This window comes from Drosophila willistoni, chromosome 3R (genome assembly GCF_018902025.1).
Source record: "Drosophila willistoni isolate 14030-0811.24 chromosome 3R, UCI_dwil_1.1, whole genome shotgun sequence".
In the NCBI taxonomy this organism is placed as follows: domain Eukaryota; kingdom Metazoa; phylum Arthropoda; class Insecta; order Diptera; family Drosophilidae; genus Drosophila; species Drosophila willistoni.
Genome location: NC_061086.1, coordinates 777,165 through 794,112, shown reverse-complemented (window position 1 = coordinate 794,112; position 16,948 = coordinate 777,165). Strand labels below are relative to the sequence as shown.

Genomic DNA, 16,948 nt, shown 5'->3' with positions numbered 1-16,948 from the left:
CGGCATTGATTCGTTCTCGTGTACCTCTACGCCTGAGTTATTCAGGCATATCGGCTTCTTGCCTGCCTCATTCCGATCCTAATAATCTTAAACCTGAACGATTCTTTCCTCACCCAGCAACTTATAATTTTAACGCAGTTGAATGTTATCAGCGACTTGGGTGTAATTATGAACCCTTAGTTAACGTTCAATCCTCATATTTTTGTACTGTTAGTAACACTATTAGTTTTTTTTTTGAGGTTTGTAAAGTATGGTCCAAAGTATTTGAATTTTACATAGCCGAAATTCTATTTTCATTTTTAGCGCTTCGAATTTTGGAGTACGGATCTTGCATATTGCAAGGAATCGCAAGGTCAATTTGCCATTGTAAACATGTAGGCTTAATCTTCCTTCTATGAATAATCGAAGAGTAATGCTACACAAAGATGTAATAAGTTTGTCCCGTCTTTTAACCCTTTTCAAAAAGCTTACCAAAAAACATTAATCAAATCAAATAAAAAAGTTCCTTGGCATTCCTTTAAACGTAAGCGAAATTCAAATGAAGTGCAACTAAAGTTTTGATTATGTTTACCATTAAAAACATTATATTTAAAACTGGTTTATCATTCTCATCATGTATATGTTTACATATATGGTTGTAGAATTACACTTTCACAGACCAGTTCTTTACTTCCTGTTCTTAACTTTATAACATATTTGGGGCCAATTCTTCCAAATGTACAGTAACCAAAGATTCCACGCACTTAACGCTTATTTATTTCTCACAATCCACCGGGACTCTTGCTGTACATTGATAAAGTAGACCTATGTAAGATACATCAATATATTTTTTTTATTCCAATGATTTTATTTCGTTTCTATCTGCTGAGTTGTGTTGCGTTATATTTCTCTGGCTCGCGATGTTGGCCAGGTCTCAAAAACTCAGTTGCGTTAGTTAGCTTCATCGTTAAATAATGAGTTAAAGAAGTGATTCAGACTTTTTACAGCCACACCTATGTAAGAAATAAGAAAATATCACAACACTGTACAAGATACAACGCCTCCTACTTACCTTTGCCAGCAGATTGATCCTTTGAATCGCGCCACTTACAAAGGGACTCCTTCTGTATTACATAACCGTCGTATAGCTCGGCGAATAGTTCACTTAACAAGCCTAGCACAACAATAGAGATGTTACTATATATGTAGTAACCACGAAGAGTGGATCAGAAATCCCCTTACCCCTTGGATGCTCTAGACTATGCACCAGTAGTTGCACTGCATATAAGCACTCGAGTTGCTGCTCTTCGCGTGAATCAATGTATCGCTGGAAAACTGGTATGCAAAACTTTTGGAAGATCTCCGTCTCTAGTTTATAACTAGTGTCTTTGTAGACAATTGCGAAATTACTCAACGTTTCTGTCAATCCTCGGATGAAAAGTTTATCTGCCGTCACAATATTGCCCTATAAAAACATAATAGTGTATTCTGTTGCACTCATATTCTCATATTTCACTACATACATTACTGTAATCAATTATGCAATCTGCAGTCGCTCCCTCCTTTAGCAAATGCTCAATATGTTCTATCACATTTTTGACGTGCTTTTCAGTCGACTCGCGCTGCTCAATCACTGGCTGTTTTGAGTCGTTCTCCACATATTCCAATCTCTGAAATAGACATTCAAAGTTACTACTGTCATGATTAAACTATAGCATAAGGTACACTTACGTTGGATTCAATAAAATCAGCTACTTCATTTTCTGGCATAAAATCGGACCAAAGCATGTTAAACTGCTTCCACATTTGACGTGTAAAATTCGGTCCTACTTCCCTTGTACAATATGTCAAATATGCTTTAAGGAACTTTTTTCCCAAGTTGGGTGTGCTACTGTCTTTTAGGTCTTTATTCCACAGATCTGCCACCGTCAAAATTTTCTTTACAATCAATGGTCCTGCAGAAAAAACCAAAGCGAACAAAAAATCACAATTGTATAGTTCGACAAAAAATATGATAGTTTCACCCACGAATATGCAAATCCTTACCTGCAAATTGCAGAATATATAGCCAAAGATCTGGAATATCAACAATTAACTCGCCAGCGATCTCGCTGAATTCCTTGTATGCAAGTCGGAAATGATCTACAGACATGTGGTTCTGTTGAATAAGGTGGGAAACTGCGATAGCAAGATACCGTCTGTATTGTTTGCCCACATTGGCTAAATGCAAATAATCTGTTAATATGTAATACACAAATCCACAGCGCTGGGATTCCGGTATCCTTTTAATACACGCAACAACAGAGGGGGTGACAATTTTATTTGCAGCTGCCAGTTCGATCATTTCCGACACGACACTCTTAATAATCTTAAGGTCGTTATCTCTTGGATCAATAAAAACCGCTGGTGGCGCCACTATTTTAGACGTTGAGCCATTGCCTCCGGTTGTAGAAGATGATTGCTGCTGCTCGCTGCCTCGGTATAGTCCACCTCCAATTGATGCACCCTGGCCCTTAATTGAAAATAAACAGTTTTGTGAGATTCATTCCTATTTTCTAATGTGTTAAAAGAGTTTAATCATTGACTTAACCTTTTTAATTAAAAAAGTAAAGTGTAAAAGCTTATTTTTTTAATGGGTTAAACTGATTTAAATTTATATAACCAAAAGAAGAAACGAAAGAAGCACATCGGTACATATGAAATATAAAATTTTTTTTGAGACAGTTTTGACATACCTTGCTAGAAAGTCTAACTGGTGGTGGCGTTTGTTGTGTGTATTTCGAATGACTAGCAGATTTCTGCATTGATGAATTTATCAGGCCACGACTCTGCTGACCAACTCGAGAAGATGAGTTTTCCCTCGAACCCTGTGAGGATCCTGTTCTTGAGTGAATTCCTAGAAAAGGATTAACAAATGAGCGTCTTAATTTATTAAAATTTGTGTACATTTTTACCTCTATCTCCACCATAGCGATCCCTCTCCATTGAACCCTTGTTATATGAGCCTTTGTTTCTGGGCCCACTACGATCGCGATCACGGTCTCTGTCGCCGCTACTACTTTTGTCCATTAGCGAAGAGAGCACTGCAAATGAATTGGAGGGCGTTGTGGTAGCCGCAGAAGATGATCTCGAACTATTGTTCCAAATAAATTGGGACACGCCACCCATTTTTTTCGTGTCCAAGTTTTGGTTCAGTTGTAAAGTCTGAAAAAGTTGTATATGAATTCTATGTCGTATATTCTAAATTTAACTAAATCAGATATGCAATAAATTGAAAAATATATTTTTTTGTCGCTGTTAAGTTAAATAAAATTTCTTTCATTCAAAGCAGTGGTCGGCACGGCCCATTCCCCGGACTAGGGCCTACCTCTGCCGCAGCGATGCCGTCTTACATACACTGTGCTTTTCGGTAACGGCACTTTGGAAACACTGTGCGTGTCAGAAATAAAAATGATTCTCAAAAAAAAAAAATTAGTCCACATGTCAAAAGTACACTCAAAAAAATGTTTGTTGACAAATGGAAAAATATATTTTATCTTTATTGAAAATTTGGATTTGATGTCCGATGCGTTATTTGCTATAAAATTCTTTTAATTATTATTATTATTTATTATTAATTATTATACAAAATAATATAATAACTAACGGGTTGAGAGTGCTAGCTGCTAAGGCCATCGACTCGAAAATTCCTTTAAAGCTGTTTATAATGCATTAAATAATAATTTTGCATTATTTTTACGACCTAATTATTATGCATTTAAACATTTCAATCTAATTGTTTTATCTAAACAGTTTTTTTAGTGTAAAGCAAGAAAACGTTTCGCACTTCGTGTGTGTTGCTACATACACAAATGTAAAAGCCTTATTTCTGACCATATGGGTGCCCACCGCTATGTAACAAATACATATGTGCTACTTATAAAAAGGAAAACAAGCACGTGAAATACAAAAAAAAAAAAAAACATTATTGATTATCATTTTAGTAAAATTAAATGATGTACATATGTCACTCAATTGAATTTATTTTTAGGACAAAATACTTTACTTACCAGACCCTCCAACTTGTTGCTATCAACAGCTTGAGAGCGACTGCCTTTGCTGGTCTGTACGTGCCAAGTGTTATCGTCGTTGCCATTGGCATGCCCAGTTACACCAACGTTCCCGACGTTTTGTTGCTGGTGGCGCATGTTCCCACTTTCACCTCGTTGGCTATGACTTCCACCGTAGCCTCCGCTAGTCCGCGCGTCTCCTCCGAACCTGGCGCTGCCACGATCGTCACGTTTAGAAGAGCTGCCGGCTCCACCAGTACCAGTACCTTGTGACCCGTTGGGGTTAGTTGAAGAAAGTGAACCGCTGTAGTACTGTGCTGAAAGCTGTTCGTTTTTTGCCTCCTTTTCAATTTGACCCATAGTCTTTGGAGCCTCGTTTCGAGTCGACTGCCATTTGTTTTTGCGCAAATCGATAACATCTTGAAGCATAAAACGAACCCGAGAGCTGACTCTGGACCCATCTTTATCTGATTTGGAGGCTATGGATTGCATGCGGGCTATGGACTTTTCTAACGAGTAACAACGGCTAGGGTCTTTAGTGTTTACCGGCGTTAGTTCGAACTTGGCTCCAACTGTGGTAAGCAACTTGCAGAGACACTCTAACATATCCTCCGACTGCGGATTAAGTAGCGTGTCTATGCAAGAATATATAATCTTGCCCGTTAGCATGGAAATTTTAAAAAGCTCGCCAATAAATCGCACTGTGCCACCAGAACGCCGCCGAATCTTTCGTTCCTCCTCCTCAAGCAATGCTTCTAATTCGGCCTTTTCGTTGGGATCCTGGCACTTCTTGATCTTGTCTACAATAGGTTGCAGTTTCTTTTCCTTTGCGTGACTTTGTGTGACGTTTTGTGTAAATTCACGCTCGGTTTTGTCCAGGAGTGCATTACGGAAATGTGCTAGATTTGACTTTGTGCCGCTTTCCATGCGCTCATCATGTGCTTTCACTTCACTAATCAAACGATGGCAAAGCCGAGCATACGACACGGAGAAATTCGGCTCATCAATAGCTTTTTCGAACACTAGTACAATGACTTCGTCCATTTTATCGGGAGTGTCTATCTTCAGCTTTACTATCTCTTCCACAAGGGTGTTGAATCTTTCGGGCGTAAGCTTGTTAAGAATTCCACGAACCCTACGAACTAATTCATCCTTCTCTTGGGTGGCTTTTACCTCTGGCACAATGTTGTCGGCAGTGTCAGATTTATTATGGAGACGTGGACGCCAAGCGTTTTCCGTTTCATTCAGTTTAACATCCTGATTTAATGATAAATTTACATGAATCATGCCCTTCATGCTGCTACGACCGCCATTGCCTTGTACACCCGACATTGACATTTGTTTGCCAACATAATTCGCGCCGACACCGCCACTCGAATCGCCGCTTCGAATTGTACCCACCATTGACTGCACACCACGTGATTTGTTGTTGCCACCTCGCATAAACGAAGGCATCATAAGATTGGGCTGCGGAAGTATTGAGCTATTTTTTACTTCTGGTTGCACACGCGAAGCCTTTGCATCACGCAGTTGTAAAAGCTGTTCTCGGTCGTACTGCTTTTTACCGCTAGGGTTACTGGGAGACCATTGGCCTTCATTGTAGCTGATCAACGATGGCAGCGACAGGCACTCATCTGTAGTTGGTGAAATTGGCGTAACATCGCCTGTGTCTGCTCGAGGCTCTAGTTCCACCTCGGAATTCACTCGGGGCAATGTTTTTTCTTGTGTTTCCGTATCTTCGAGGAGCTCACTACTAGGCGCCCCAAGTGATGCATCATGTAAAGGTTGCTCCTTAAGAGCTACAGTAATTGCTGTTTTAGCCCCTACAGGCTCCTGCCGTGTTTCTTCTACAAGTGCCATTGACGCGCGATCAGTCTCGTCAGGGGTGCTTTCATGTGAGCTTTCTACTTGTAAGGTCTGTTGCGATTCTGGCCCTGCCACTAACTCGCAAGATTTCTCTATTGGGGCAAACGCTGATGATGTTGATGTGGAAGAGTTCAGCTCTAATGCCGCTTCATGCATGTGTGTACTAGTCTTGGAAGTCAATTCCTCCGGTACAGATGCAGTAAATGGTTCAGGCGGCGGGGATTGGGTCTGAAGCTCTGAGGAAGATGAGGCAACCTTTTCTTCCGGTGCGGCTGGTTCTTCGATCTCTTGATGAACCTGTGTCTCTTGTCGGGCAATGCTATCTGTTGGTGTAGGCAGAATTGTTTCGTCGACAGTATTGCTTGCAGCGTCAGATCTCGGCACTGCATCATCCACTTCAACTAAAAGAAATATTACAATGTAGATAAAAATATAGTAGCATGTATACAAAAATGATTAATAAGCAAGGTTTAATATTGCCTTATAATAACCAAAGTTTGTCCTGATTTGCCTTAAATTAGCTTTTATACCATGCACCCATGGGGTGAAATGGAATATTAAAGTCGCCAAAATGTATGTAACAGGCAGAAGGAAGCTTCTATACTCTTGATCAGGATCAACAGCCGATTAGATCTAGCCATGACCATCTTTCCGTCCGTCTGTATGAACACGCAGATCTCGCAAACTATAAGAGCTAGAGCCACCAAATTTGGTATGTAGACTCGTGTAGTATGTAATTGTATAGAGTTTATTGCAATTTTGGCCACGCCCCCAGAATTTACATAAAACTGTTTTTCTTAAAAAGTATAACAGCTAGAGGCTTTGACTTTGGTATATATACTCGTTTAGTTAGCGCGCAGAAATTAATTATTCAAACTTTTTGCCATGCCCCCTTCCGCCCCCGGAATTTACATAAAACAAATTTTCTACTTAATAGAAAATAGGTCCGCCCCCGCAAAATAAATAAAACTGATTTTCTCGAAAACTAACAAAGCTAAACTCACCAAATTGAATATGTAAATTTTTTTAGTATGCGCTCAGAATTTATTGGTTTGGTTGGTTTTCGAAATTTTAAATATTTGTTTCACCTGGTGCTTAGTATACCCAAGTCGGCATGTCGACTTACTTATTTCATTATGTTGAAAATTAATATCAAAATATTATTTTTTGTCTGAAACCACTGATTTTGATTCACCTAGGCAGTTACCTAACAAGAAAAAAATTCAAATATTTGCTCAATAATACACTGACTAAAAAGCAAACGTTTCGAAAGTATATCAAAAGGACTCTAAAATCTATTCTGAATTAAAAATGAATACAATCCCGTATATATGTTTACTCAACAATCAAATAATCAAAAACGCTTATACGAAAACTATATTGTTTTTCAAATGGTTTACCTTACCAATGTCATCGTTTGTATAACTGGTCGACATGATTTTTGAAACATATTTCTAGTTTAAGCGAATATTTTCCCAATACTTTTGCCAGTCTTTTCCAAAAGTCTGACATGATGAGGGCTCGTGAAACCTAAGTACAAATTCATGTTCAGCAACCCACATTTATTACAGAATATCTCCAAAATTAAAACACTTCATGTAAAAATATAGTAGTAGTAGTATTAGTACATATATGTATGTTGAATGGTTTCATAAATTGTTTGTAATGAAAGCTACATACAGTGTTGGAAGAAATAATAGAAGCAATAACCTTTTCTGATTTTGAAACCTTTTTTTCAACGTTGGACAAATTATCTGAGGTGAAAATCGGTGCTTAACAATGTGGGGTAGTAATTATATTATTTTAATTCATTTCGACACCTATTTTCGCGCAACTTTTTCATCTATGTACATGCTTGATCTAGTAAGACAATCACGTTATTTGGTTGGTTTGGGCTTTCCGCTATTGATTTTCAATATAAGCAAGAAATTCGAGTTCGGAAACGCGTCACAACGTCAAAATTCGAACAAATCATCATTCCGGAAGCAAATAAAAATCCACTTTTTTCATCTTAAAAGCTCAAAAATAAGTTAAATACATCAATAACCAGTAGAACTAACCGTGCTTGAGCAAAAAAAATATAAAACATAGATTAGAATTTGCCCAACATGTGCTTCGGGCCTATTTCAAAAACGTGCTATGGTCGGATGAAACAAATGTAAATTTGTTTGGATCTGAAGGCGAAGTGTTTGTAAGACGGCAAAAAAGTATTGCTGATCCAAAACACACTTTAAAGACAGTTAGGCACTAAGATGGAAACATTATGTTTTGGGAATGTTTTTTTTCTTCAAGTGTCGGTCCGAAATATTGGATAAAGGATAAAATGTGCGACATCAACAAAGTTCCCTCCTTATACCGAAGAAAAATTGGCATTTGTGTGATAATATCAGCAGGAAAACGATCCCAAACACTCGTCCGAGATGGCAAACAGATCGTTCAACGAAAATAACGCTAGTGTTTTGGAGACGCCGTCAGTCCTCGGACATAAACTAAATAAAGCAGATTTAGGGTATAATAAAAAAAATAACTGCTGGATATCAACTAAAAATAAGCAAGAATATAGTGAAAAGATCTAGGTTAAATGGTATTCCATAAAACCAACTATTTACATCAAGTTATTTGATTCCAAAGGGTGTCGTTGCCGCGAAGTCTTGAAAAATAAGGTTGGAACCGCTAAATATTAATTCAAATATTTGTTCAAAACAAAAATTGCTATGTGGCTTGAACAACTTCATATTTTGTACTTTAAATATTAACGTTTTTATTTTATTTTCCAAGCGAAAAAAAATAAATACCTTCGTTTTTATATTAAATTAGCTTTAAAAAATACAAAACATATTAGTTTTGGCAAAGACATACACAAAAGAAAATAAATTCTATACCGTTTCTATTGTTTCTTCCAACACTGTACATATCTATGTATCACAGCAATCTCGATTATTTGAACATGTACAAGTCTGCATCTTTCCACAAAAATATAATCGAATTCGTTACAATGGGGGAAAAAAATAAATAAACATAAGCAATTTTAAAAAATCTTATTATTTTTTTAAAGGTATTTATATCTTGGCACCACATAAAATAATAATTCAAAGTATGAACCACTTCATCACTTTTGCTTCACTTAGATGCTTTGCATACGTGAACACATACATATTTGGCACTTTTGAATTATCACAGTCAAGGTTAAGTAATGATAATGATGTATAAAACAGCTTTTTCATAAATATAGGTCAGTCGACCAAGCGATGATCAAATCCTAATTGCAGACCCAAGTATGTAGATTACTATCCTAAACAATTTAGCATTAACGAATAATTTAAAGCTCAATAGTCAAACACGTTGCGCGTTTCATTTATATATTAGTTGCTTCTTGAAATACTTTACCATTGACGTGCACACACTGCCGCGTTGTTGCCTAGCGCTATAGATAGACACAGATGATATCGAATCGCACCACCACAAACGCACCCAAAATGATCATCACATCATCGATCCGAACAATTCCGAGCTGTCTAACCGACCCGACCGACTAAATCGCACCACACTAACAAACCTAAAGACGCATAGCTAGCTAGCCAGCAACCGGCTCTTCATGTAAAAGGTAAAAAGCAAAAGTGAAATTGTGTGTACACACATGCAAACGTCTACGACAACATAGCATTTGAGTGCGGCAGAGGGAGAGCAGACTCAAACACTAACAAACATTCCGAGTTGAATATACACACGCACACACACACATTCATGTACATATGTATGTATACCATGAATTAAAGAACACGTACTACTAGCGCTGCGATAAAAATGATCAATCGGTGCGACACAAAATTTCAGAAATGAATAAACCTACATCCATAGGGAAAAATACATTCAATGTTTGAGATTCGGTGTTAATATCCAAACAAAGCATAGATACAAGATTAAACTAAAGTTATTTATTGTGAATAAGTGTCTTACAATGAAAAATTATTCGTTATTGATTTTTGTTTTACTAGTCTGAATAATTATTTTTGGTTTATTTTATATTAATCACAAATGATAGTTATTTTTGACTTTTATTATAAAAGTCACAATTCCGGTTGGATAAAGACACAATCGTATTTATAAGCACCCAGAACGTCGATATATGCCGACATTTTTAGATTTAAAGAAAACTTGTAGTCTGACACGAGAAGTTATGGTATAAAAGTATTACCTTTGATCTTTTAAAATGGTTAAGGTAAATTTGATATTTTCGTCGTCTTAGTGAGGGTGCTTATCGTAAGTCGATTTTTATATATCTGCCATTAAGTAGCTCAAAACTGATAGGTTGGTTAGGTTAAACAGATAAATAGTACGCAATATATGCGATTTATATACATATATGACGCGTGTCAAGATTGAATCATTTTAGTTTTTCGGAACAAATGACATAATAATAATTTATGATTTTGATGATAACTTTCGCTGCGCCGAACCCTTTTTGTTCCAGCAATTTTTTAAATCTGCAGACTGAACTGATGGACATAAGTATATCGATTTGGCTTCTTATGCTGATCAAGAATGTCATTTGACCGGAAAAGTCTCCTTCTCTTAGTGCAAACATCTGACTTGTTTTATAATGCCCTTTACAAGCGTATAAGATTATTTAAAGTCTTTAAGAAAATGTACATATGTATATAAACAAATATGACGATTAGAATAAAAAAATGATTTGTTTGTACAGCTGCGAACTTAAAAATGTTCAAAGGATTCTTAGACTTAATTTAAGGTTCAAAGAACATGTGAATACGTTTTTGAACGTAAAAGACTAATGGAAGCAAAAAAAAAAATTATAATAATATCCAACGTTTTTAAAGTTTTTTAAGATACTTCACCAAATACTCAAAAAATACCCGAAACTAAAAATAACACCACTTTATCCTTGCAAAAAGGGTATATTAATTTTGGTCAAAAGTGTGCAATGCGTAGAACAAAGCATCTCCTACCATAAAATGTATATATATTCCTGATCAGCACGACAAAACGAGTTCATATTGCCATGTCCGTCCGTCCTTCTGTCCGTTTGTCTGGATCATCGAAAACTCCTAGACCGTAACAGCTACAGAGTTGAGTACAGGAGTAAATAAATATTTAACCAGAGGGCCGCGTCAAAGTTTGTATTTCTTATTGTTACTCTTCCCATATCTATACCCGTCAAACTGGAAAAACGGTATAAAAGTCTAATTTTTGAAAAAGAACGGCCTACAATTTAAGCATGGGAAATAACGAAGTTTTTAAGCAAAGTCACGATTGTTCCTATGGAAACTATATGATATCACTGATCGTGACTTTGCCGTTTGTATGGCAGCTACTTATATAAGAAGATAAAAAATTCAAGAAGTTCCTTAAAAAACTTTGAATACCTTGGCTAATATTACAATTTTATAGTAAATTTGCTTTCATTAATAAATATTTTACGTTCAAAAACGTATTCACATGTTCCTTGAACCATACATTAAATCTATGAATCCCTTGAACGCATGACCCCAGCAAGTGGTGCTATTTTTGTGTATATACACTGGCGGTCATGAAAACCGCACCACTGGTGACACTGCCCAATAATATGAAGTTTTTGGAAATTTTGGGGTTGGAAAAAAAGCTTAGGGAGCCCTTCGTTTGGGTTAAGCTATTTTTCTGATGTGCTGACATCTAAATTTTTAGTGGATAAACTAGTAAAGATCGGTTCAAGAGAGCAGTTATTTTTAGGGCAAAGCTGGAGTTACCTACCTACGTCGAAACTGTTGCTAAGTGCAAAAAACTGATCTACTACAACCAGAGAGCCCAGGCTAACTTCGGCTGCATCAAAGTTTGTATAACCTTGCAAGTTTTTTTTTTACTTTTCCCTTACCGATAACCGACAAAATGGATACAAATTTATATTTAAAAAGTTCAATGTTCCTGAAAGAACGGCCTCCAGTCTTAATGTAGAATGCTTCGAGCTAAATGATACAATCCAAATGACCAAATTTGGCACACCAATAATAGGTATGTATATCAAACTGACTAATATTTATCTCACGACAATACTCTAAAAACTAATAAAGTAGGAGATGCTTCCTTTTTTGCGTTGCACACCTTTAACAAAATTAATGTACCATTTTTTGAAGTGTATAAAAAAATTTAAAACGCGTAAAAGCCAGAGGGATTGGCCACTTTAGCAATAGAAATATGGTCAGATGAAGCCATTTTACCCTGCAGTGTTTTCAATTTTTGGAGAACGGTATAAGGAAAACTGGATCGTAAAAACCACCAAGTTTCCAAATGAACTGGTAATTTTTTACTTTACACACCCGAGGTCCATTACACTATTAAAATGGAACAATGAATGGAGAACAAATGGGCAAGTGTTAACAATCACTTTGGTCCCGTCAATCGAAAACGTATCGTAGGAAAATTTTGCTACCAAGCCGAGTATGCTCTGCAAGTCCTTGTTGATTTAATGCAACCAAGAATATTGCTGGGTATTTCGATAAGAAGCGGGTTAGTATTTTTTATTGTATTTTTATATTTTCATGAAGCAGTACTTTACCAATAAATAAATGCGTTAAAAAATTACTTATCAAACTGCTGCTAAAGCTTTCAAACAACTAAGCTTACTCAGTTTTTCCATTTGGTATTTGGTATTGTATAACTCGGATTGTATAACTGCCGAATCTAATGACTAAAGCTTTTAGAGTAAGATTAGATTAATAGCAAAATCAATGCCAAGAATATTTTTGCATTATGCTTATGTCATTTAACTCGTTTTGAAATAATTCGAAAGAAAATGTTTTCGTTAATTTAAATAACTTAACCGATATGTAAAAAACTAAACTACATTTACCAAATATAAGTCAATACAATTTAGGAATTGCTATTCCAAAATAATTTTTTTAAGATCATGTGTACTTACAAGTGGTTTGCACAGCGATTGGGGGCTCAGATTCATTTTTGGGTGAGACTATGGGAATTCTATCAGAGAAATTATGAATCGTAATTATCTTTAATATAATCATATCTATGTATGTACATACTTTTTATTTTTGTTCTTCTGAGGAGTTGGCAATATCTCAACTGAAGGAGCATCGGTCATGGCGGAAACAACCGGTGTCTGGCCGACAATAATTGAGTTTTGATCTAATATTCATTAAAAAAATGATAGAATAATAAAACATGATTGTGGACCAAAAGCATTACAAGCATTCACCTTGGATATACGGCATATTGGTCACAGTTCTCAAGTCAGATGACTGTACCACTGCAGTGCTAGAAACAATTATTCCTGTAGCCTCCGGCTGTGGAATGCTATCCAGTAAAGTAGTCACAGTCGCTGATGCTGCTGGTGGCGCTGGTGTTGGGTCAGACAGATCGCTATCTGCGTTTGAATTGGTCTGTATACAAAATTTAAAGATAATAAGTGTATTGAATTTCAATACTTATTAATACAATTGGTTCAACCTCAAAGTTTTAAAACGCCAGCCTACCTTATCCAAATCGTCAAGGATATTCTTCTTTGTTGCCGGATCAATGATCTGCAAACGGTGCTGATGTCGACGCCTATTGGTTTGTTGCACCGAAACTGCCTGTGGCGCTACGTTTGTTGGTATTACGCCGACCATAGGGGCTACACCCACCTGGCCGACACCTACACCTACGCCGCTGGGGGGAGCACCGACTCCAATTACAGTATTGGCACCCGGTTGCACGGTACCTGCCAGCATCTGCAGCTGCGTGGATGAAGCGCCAGGACCAGCCAGTGGTCCTTGAGGGCCAGACTGAACGGGACCAACGCTGCCAACATTTACATTAGTGTTTACTGTCACGCCACTGCGATTGTGTGGTGGCGGTGGCTGCTGCTGCAGAGTTGGCAGATATTGGTAGGGGGTATAGTATTGCATGGGCGGTGGAGCATACTGAAGATGAGAAGCCGGATATGTGGGCTGTCGAGGCGTGTACTGTGTGTACGCCGGCTGCAAGACCATGCTTTGGTGTATATTGCCTGGGTACATTTGTTGCACATGAACGTGGCGAGCACCCCCGCTGGCGCCCCGTGGAGTATTTGTTGCCGGTGGCGGTCGAAAAATGCCGCCATTCTGGGGATTCGTACGAGCGTTTCCAGAACTGTTATTTGCTGCGGACACATACTGTAAAGTAAAACTATTTATTACTAACTTATTTTTTTAAGGTTTTCAATTAATACTTCTAAAAAGAAGAAGAAAGTTTCTAATTTGGTCTGATCATCATAGTTAATCGCAAAACTAAGCAGCAGTCTTATGATCGCAAAGTTGGATAACTTTTAGTCCAACTAACGAACAAACTCCAATAAACCAGCAAACTTATCAAAAACATGGGTTCAGTTGTTCAGAGTTGTCTATTGCATATATGGTAAAATGTATAATTATTAAAATAAAAGACTCCTTTACTGCAAAAATCGGAACTGTACAATATACATTTATGAATCCGTCGTCTCCGACAACTTAGATAGTGAAACATGATGAGGACTAAAATCTCAAATTCGCATACCTCTTGCGATTGCTGAAAGTTGTTGCTCGAGAGTAAATTATTGTTCTTAAAATCGAACTTTCGGGCGTCGACACAGTTAACGCTCACGCCAACAAGGTTTTTATCATGAATATAGGAGGCGGCAGTGTTGGATGCGCTGAGAGATACCCCAAGCGTGCTTCCGCTAAGGGAACTTGTCATGGGTATAATGGTATTTCCTCCGTTTCCAGGTCCACTAGCGTTGCCTCCGGCGGCGTCGTTAGTGGAGGAGTGCAATATAGGCAGTGCACAGCTTGTGCCACTGGATGTGGCTACGTTCACGTTACTGGCACTTTTGGTCATTTCCGATACGCTCATAAAACGACCGTTTGCATCAATGATGCCACCTGTGCTACTGGTCATTTGCCTGTGCCCTGTGATGTTGTAAATAGCAGCTGTTCCAAGTTCCCCTGAGCTCAGTTGCATTATATTAGGCGCGTTGCAGAGCACTGTAGATTGCTGCTGCGTCCCTCCTACTGCACCAGGCGCCACTGCTCTATTGACTACATTTGCGTAGCTTTGCTGTTGTTGTTGCTGCTGGTGATGGTGCTGCTGTGCTTGTTGGAGGTGATGGGACTGCTGCTGCTGTTGGTGTGCCATGTGGGGAGCCTGGTGGCTGTTGGACGCCGACGTTTTCATAAGAGATACTACGTTGTACGTCTTGTTTATCTGAAACTGAGGTTGCTGCAGTGGCTGTTTAGCTGGTGGCACCTGTGAAGCATACTTTTTGGGCTTTTTATTGGCCGTCAAAATCTACAAGAAAATTACAAGAGTTCACGACGTTTCGGCAAAAGTTTCACAGCTAATTAAAAGGATTAGACTAAAACAAAAGAAGCAACTCAACTTAATAGAAAACAACCTTACTAAACCAAACTGAAATTGTCGAAGATCTTAAAAACGTAAATTGAAGCGAGTGTAGAGAACAGATAAAACAGATAATATCGCTTATGCGTATAAAATTAAGATCATCAAACAATTTTTAGCTATATTCACACAAAATTTAATTATACTACCGCCCTACGAAAAAAGTAACTGAAAACCGAACTAAAAATCACACACAAACAAAAGAACAATTCAAATAAACCAGAAAATTAAGAAAAGTCTTATATTCGATTAACCCGAATTGGTCAAAACTCCTTAATGGCAACCAGAGTGTTCTTTGCAGGATATATAAGATCAAATAGAGTAGCAACGGCATTTAGGACGAATTTCAAATACCACATCAAATTTAACTTTACAGTAAAGCAGTTTAGGCAAACATATGTTGAATGAATTTAGATATAGACAGCGTCGGAAAAGACTATGGAAGCTACATGTATGTATATAATTTAAAGTTCAATCAATTTATATTTTCCTTGTTTCCTCAATTTCAAAACATCCATATGCAAATAATAAACCTGTAGCCATTAAAGAGCTTCTTAAAGAAGATACGGATTGTGACCTACCATATTTTGTGCTGAATGAGGCTGCATGGTTTTAGCTATATCAGATTGTGTGGATATAGTAGGAGCTGCTGGTTGCATTACGAATAAACCCGGATTGCTAATTGAAATCGTCGTATCGATCTCCTGGGCGATTGTAGACCCAATGCGATGCAACGTCACACAAACATCTGATTCTGAAAAAAAATTTATGGAACAAAAAAGTTAGTAAAATGAACACGCCAAGAATAATATCAAGCCATGTGTAGTACCTGCTAATCAATGGTGCAATTACTGCCAAAATGTTTTAACCTGCAAGTCAAAATGGAAATTTGAATTAGCTTTTAAGATCGGCTATTATTCACGTGAAAGTATAAATATTAAGGAGGGAGTGGTTCTTATGCTTAGAAATTGAGTATCACGACCGTTAGGCTCGGTCCCAGCCCTAATTTTAATAAAAAAAAATTAAGTTTTTGGACTCGGATTCGTCTATCTCTAAAATATGTTTGATCAGTTTTTCCATCTTAATATTAATTCCACATATTTGGTTTTATTTTATTGCCGACGTTGCCGTTCACACATTGAGAGAGCAAGAGTTCTACGAGCGAGACGGGGTTGGTGGCAAAAGTATATATGTAGAGGGCAGAGCTGCAATCTAACACAAAGAAAATCGAGGGTAAAAACGTGCAACAGAGTTAAATTCCTTCCAAACTATAACTTTAGAAAATAGATTTTAAATTGTGTCTGACTTTTTATACTAAACAATTCAGTATGATTCCGCAATTCGTTGCACTGGCACGAAAAATTTTTTAGATGCAGATGCCACTCTGCCAGCAAAATTAAAACTCATCAAATCATGTAATTTGCTACGTCGCTTGCCACTCTCTCTTCTTTTTACATCACAGTCGCAAACTTACCTGAACCATGCGTGTCTCACCACTCCGTACCGTCTATTATTTACAAAAACACACAAAATAACATGTACCAAAGAGCATAAAAAAGAAGAATTTAATTGTATTGCTCTAAATGGAGACTATACCAAGTTTTCATTCCATGTGGTACTTAGAGCTACCAGTGCCAGTGCTGCCACAG

The 16,948-nt window shown here is 37.5% G+C and overlaps 1 protein-coding gene across 2 annotated transcripts; it reads right to left on the bottom strand.

The window, feature by feature from the left end:
- Nucleotides 1–561: 561 nt before the first annotated feature.
- Nucleotides 562–16,943, bottom strand: LOC6651487 (eukaryotic translation initiation factor 4 gamma 3). Of its 2 annotated transcripts, XM_023180384.2 has the most exons (17): nt 16,774–16,943; nt 16,129–16,168; nt 15,881–16,053; nt 14,418–15,188; nt 13,379–14,038; nt 13,102–13,285; nt 12,929–13,031; nt 12,808–12,866; nt 4,029–6,295; nt 2,934–3,183; nt 2,715–2,875; nt 2,026–2,491; nt 1,711–1,934; nt 1,503–1,649; nt 1,222–1,444; nt 1,052–1,153; nt 562–992 (listed from the first exon to the last, which is right to left on the bottom strand). In XM_023180384.2, the coding sequence occupies exons 3-17, from the start codon at nt 15,956–15,958 to the stop codon at nt 931–933; spliced, it is 5,757 nt and encodes a 1,918-aa protein (XP_023036152.1). In that variant the 5' UTR covers nt 15,959–16,053; nt 16,129–16,168; nt 16,774–16,943; the 3' UTR covers nt 562–930. The 2 variants fall into 2 exon arrangements, with proteins under 2 accessions (XP_023036152.1, XP_023036153.1); XM_023180385.2 differs by lacking the exon at nt 14,418–15,188 and having other exon boundaries at nt 16,774–16,941.
- Nucleotides 16,944–16,948: the final 5 nt, after the last annotated feature.

Excerpts from the sequence above, each read along its gene's own strand:
- LOC6651487 (XM_023180384.2), bottom strand. The coding sequence starts at position 15,958 with ATGCAACCAGCAGCTCCTACTATATCCACACAATCTGATATAGCTAAA. Across the intron at positions 2,492-2,714 it reads CAGTTAGACTTTCTAGCAAG|GGCCAGGGTGCATCAATTGG; the intron begins GTATGTCAAAAC and ends TTTTCAATTAAG. Across the intron at positions 993-1,051 it reads GGATCAATCTGCTGGCAAAG|GTGTGGCTGTAAAAAGTCTG; the intron begins GTAAGTAGGAGG and ends TTTCTTACATAG.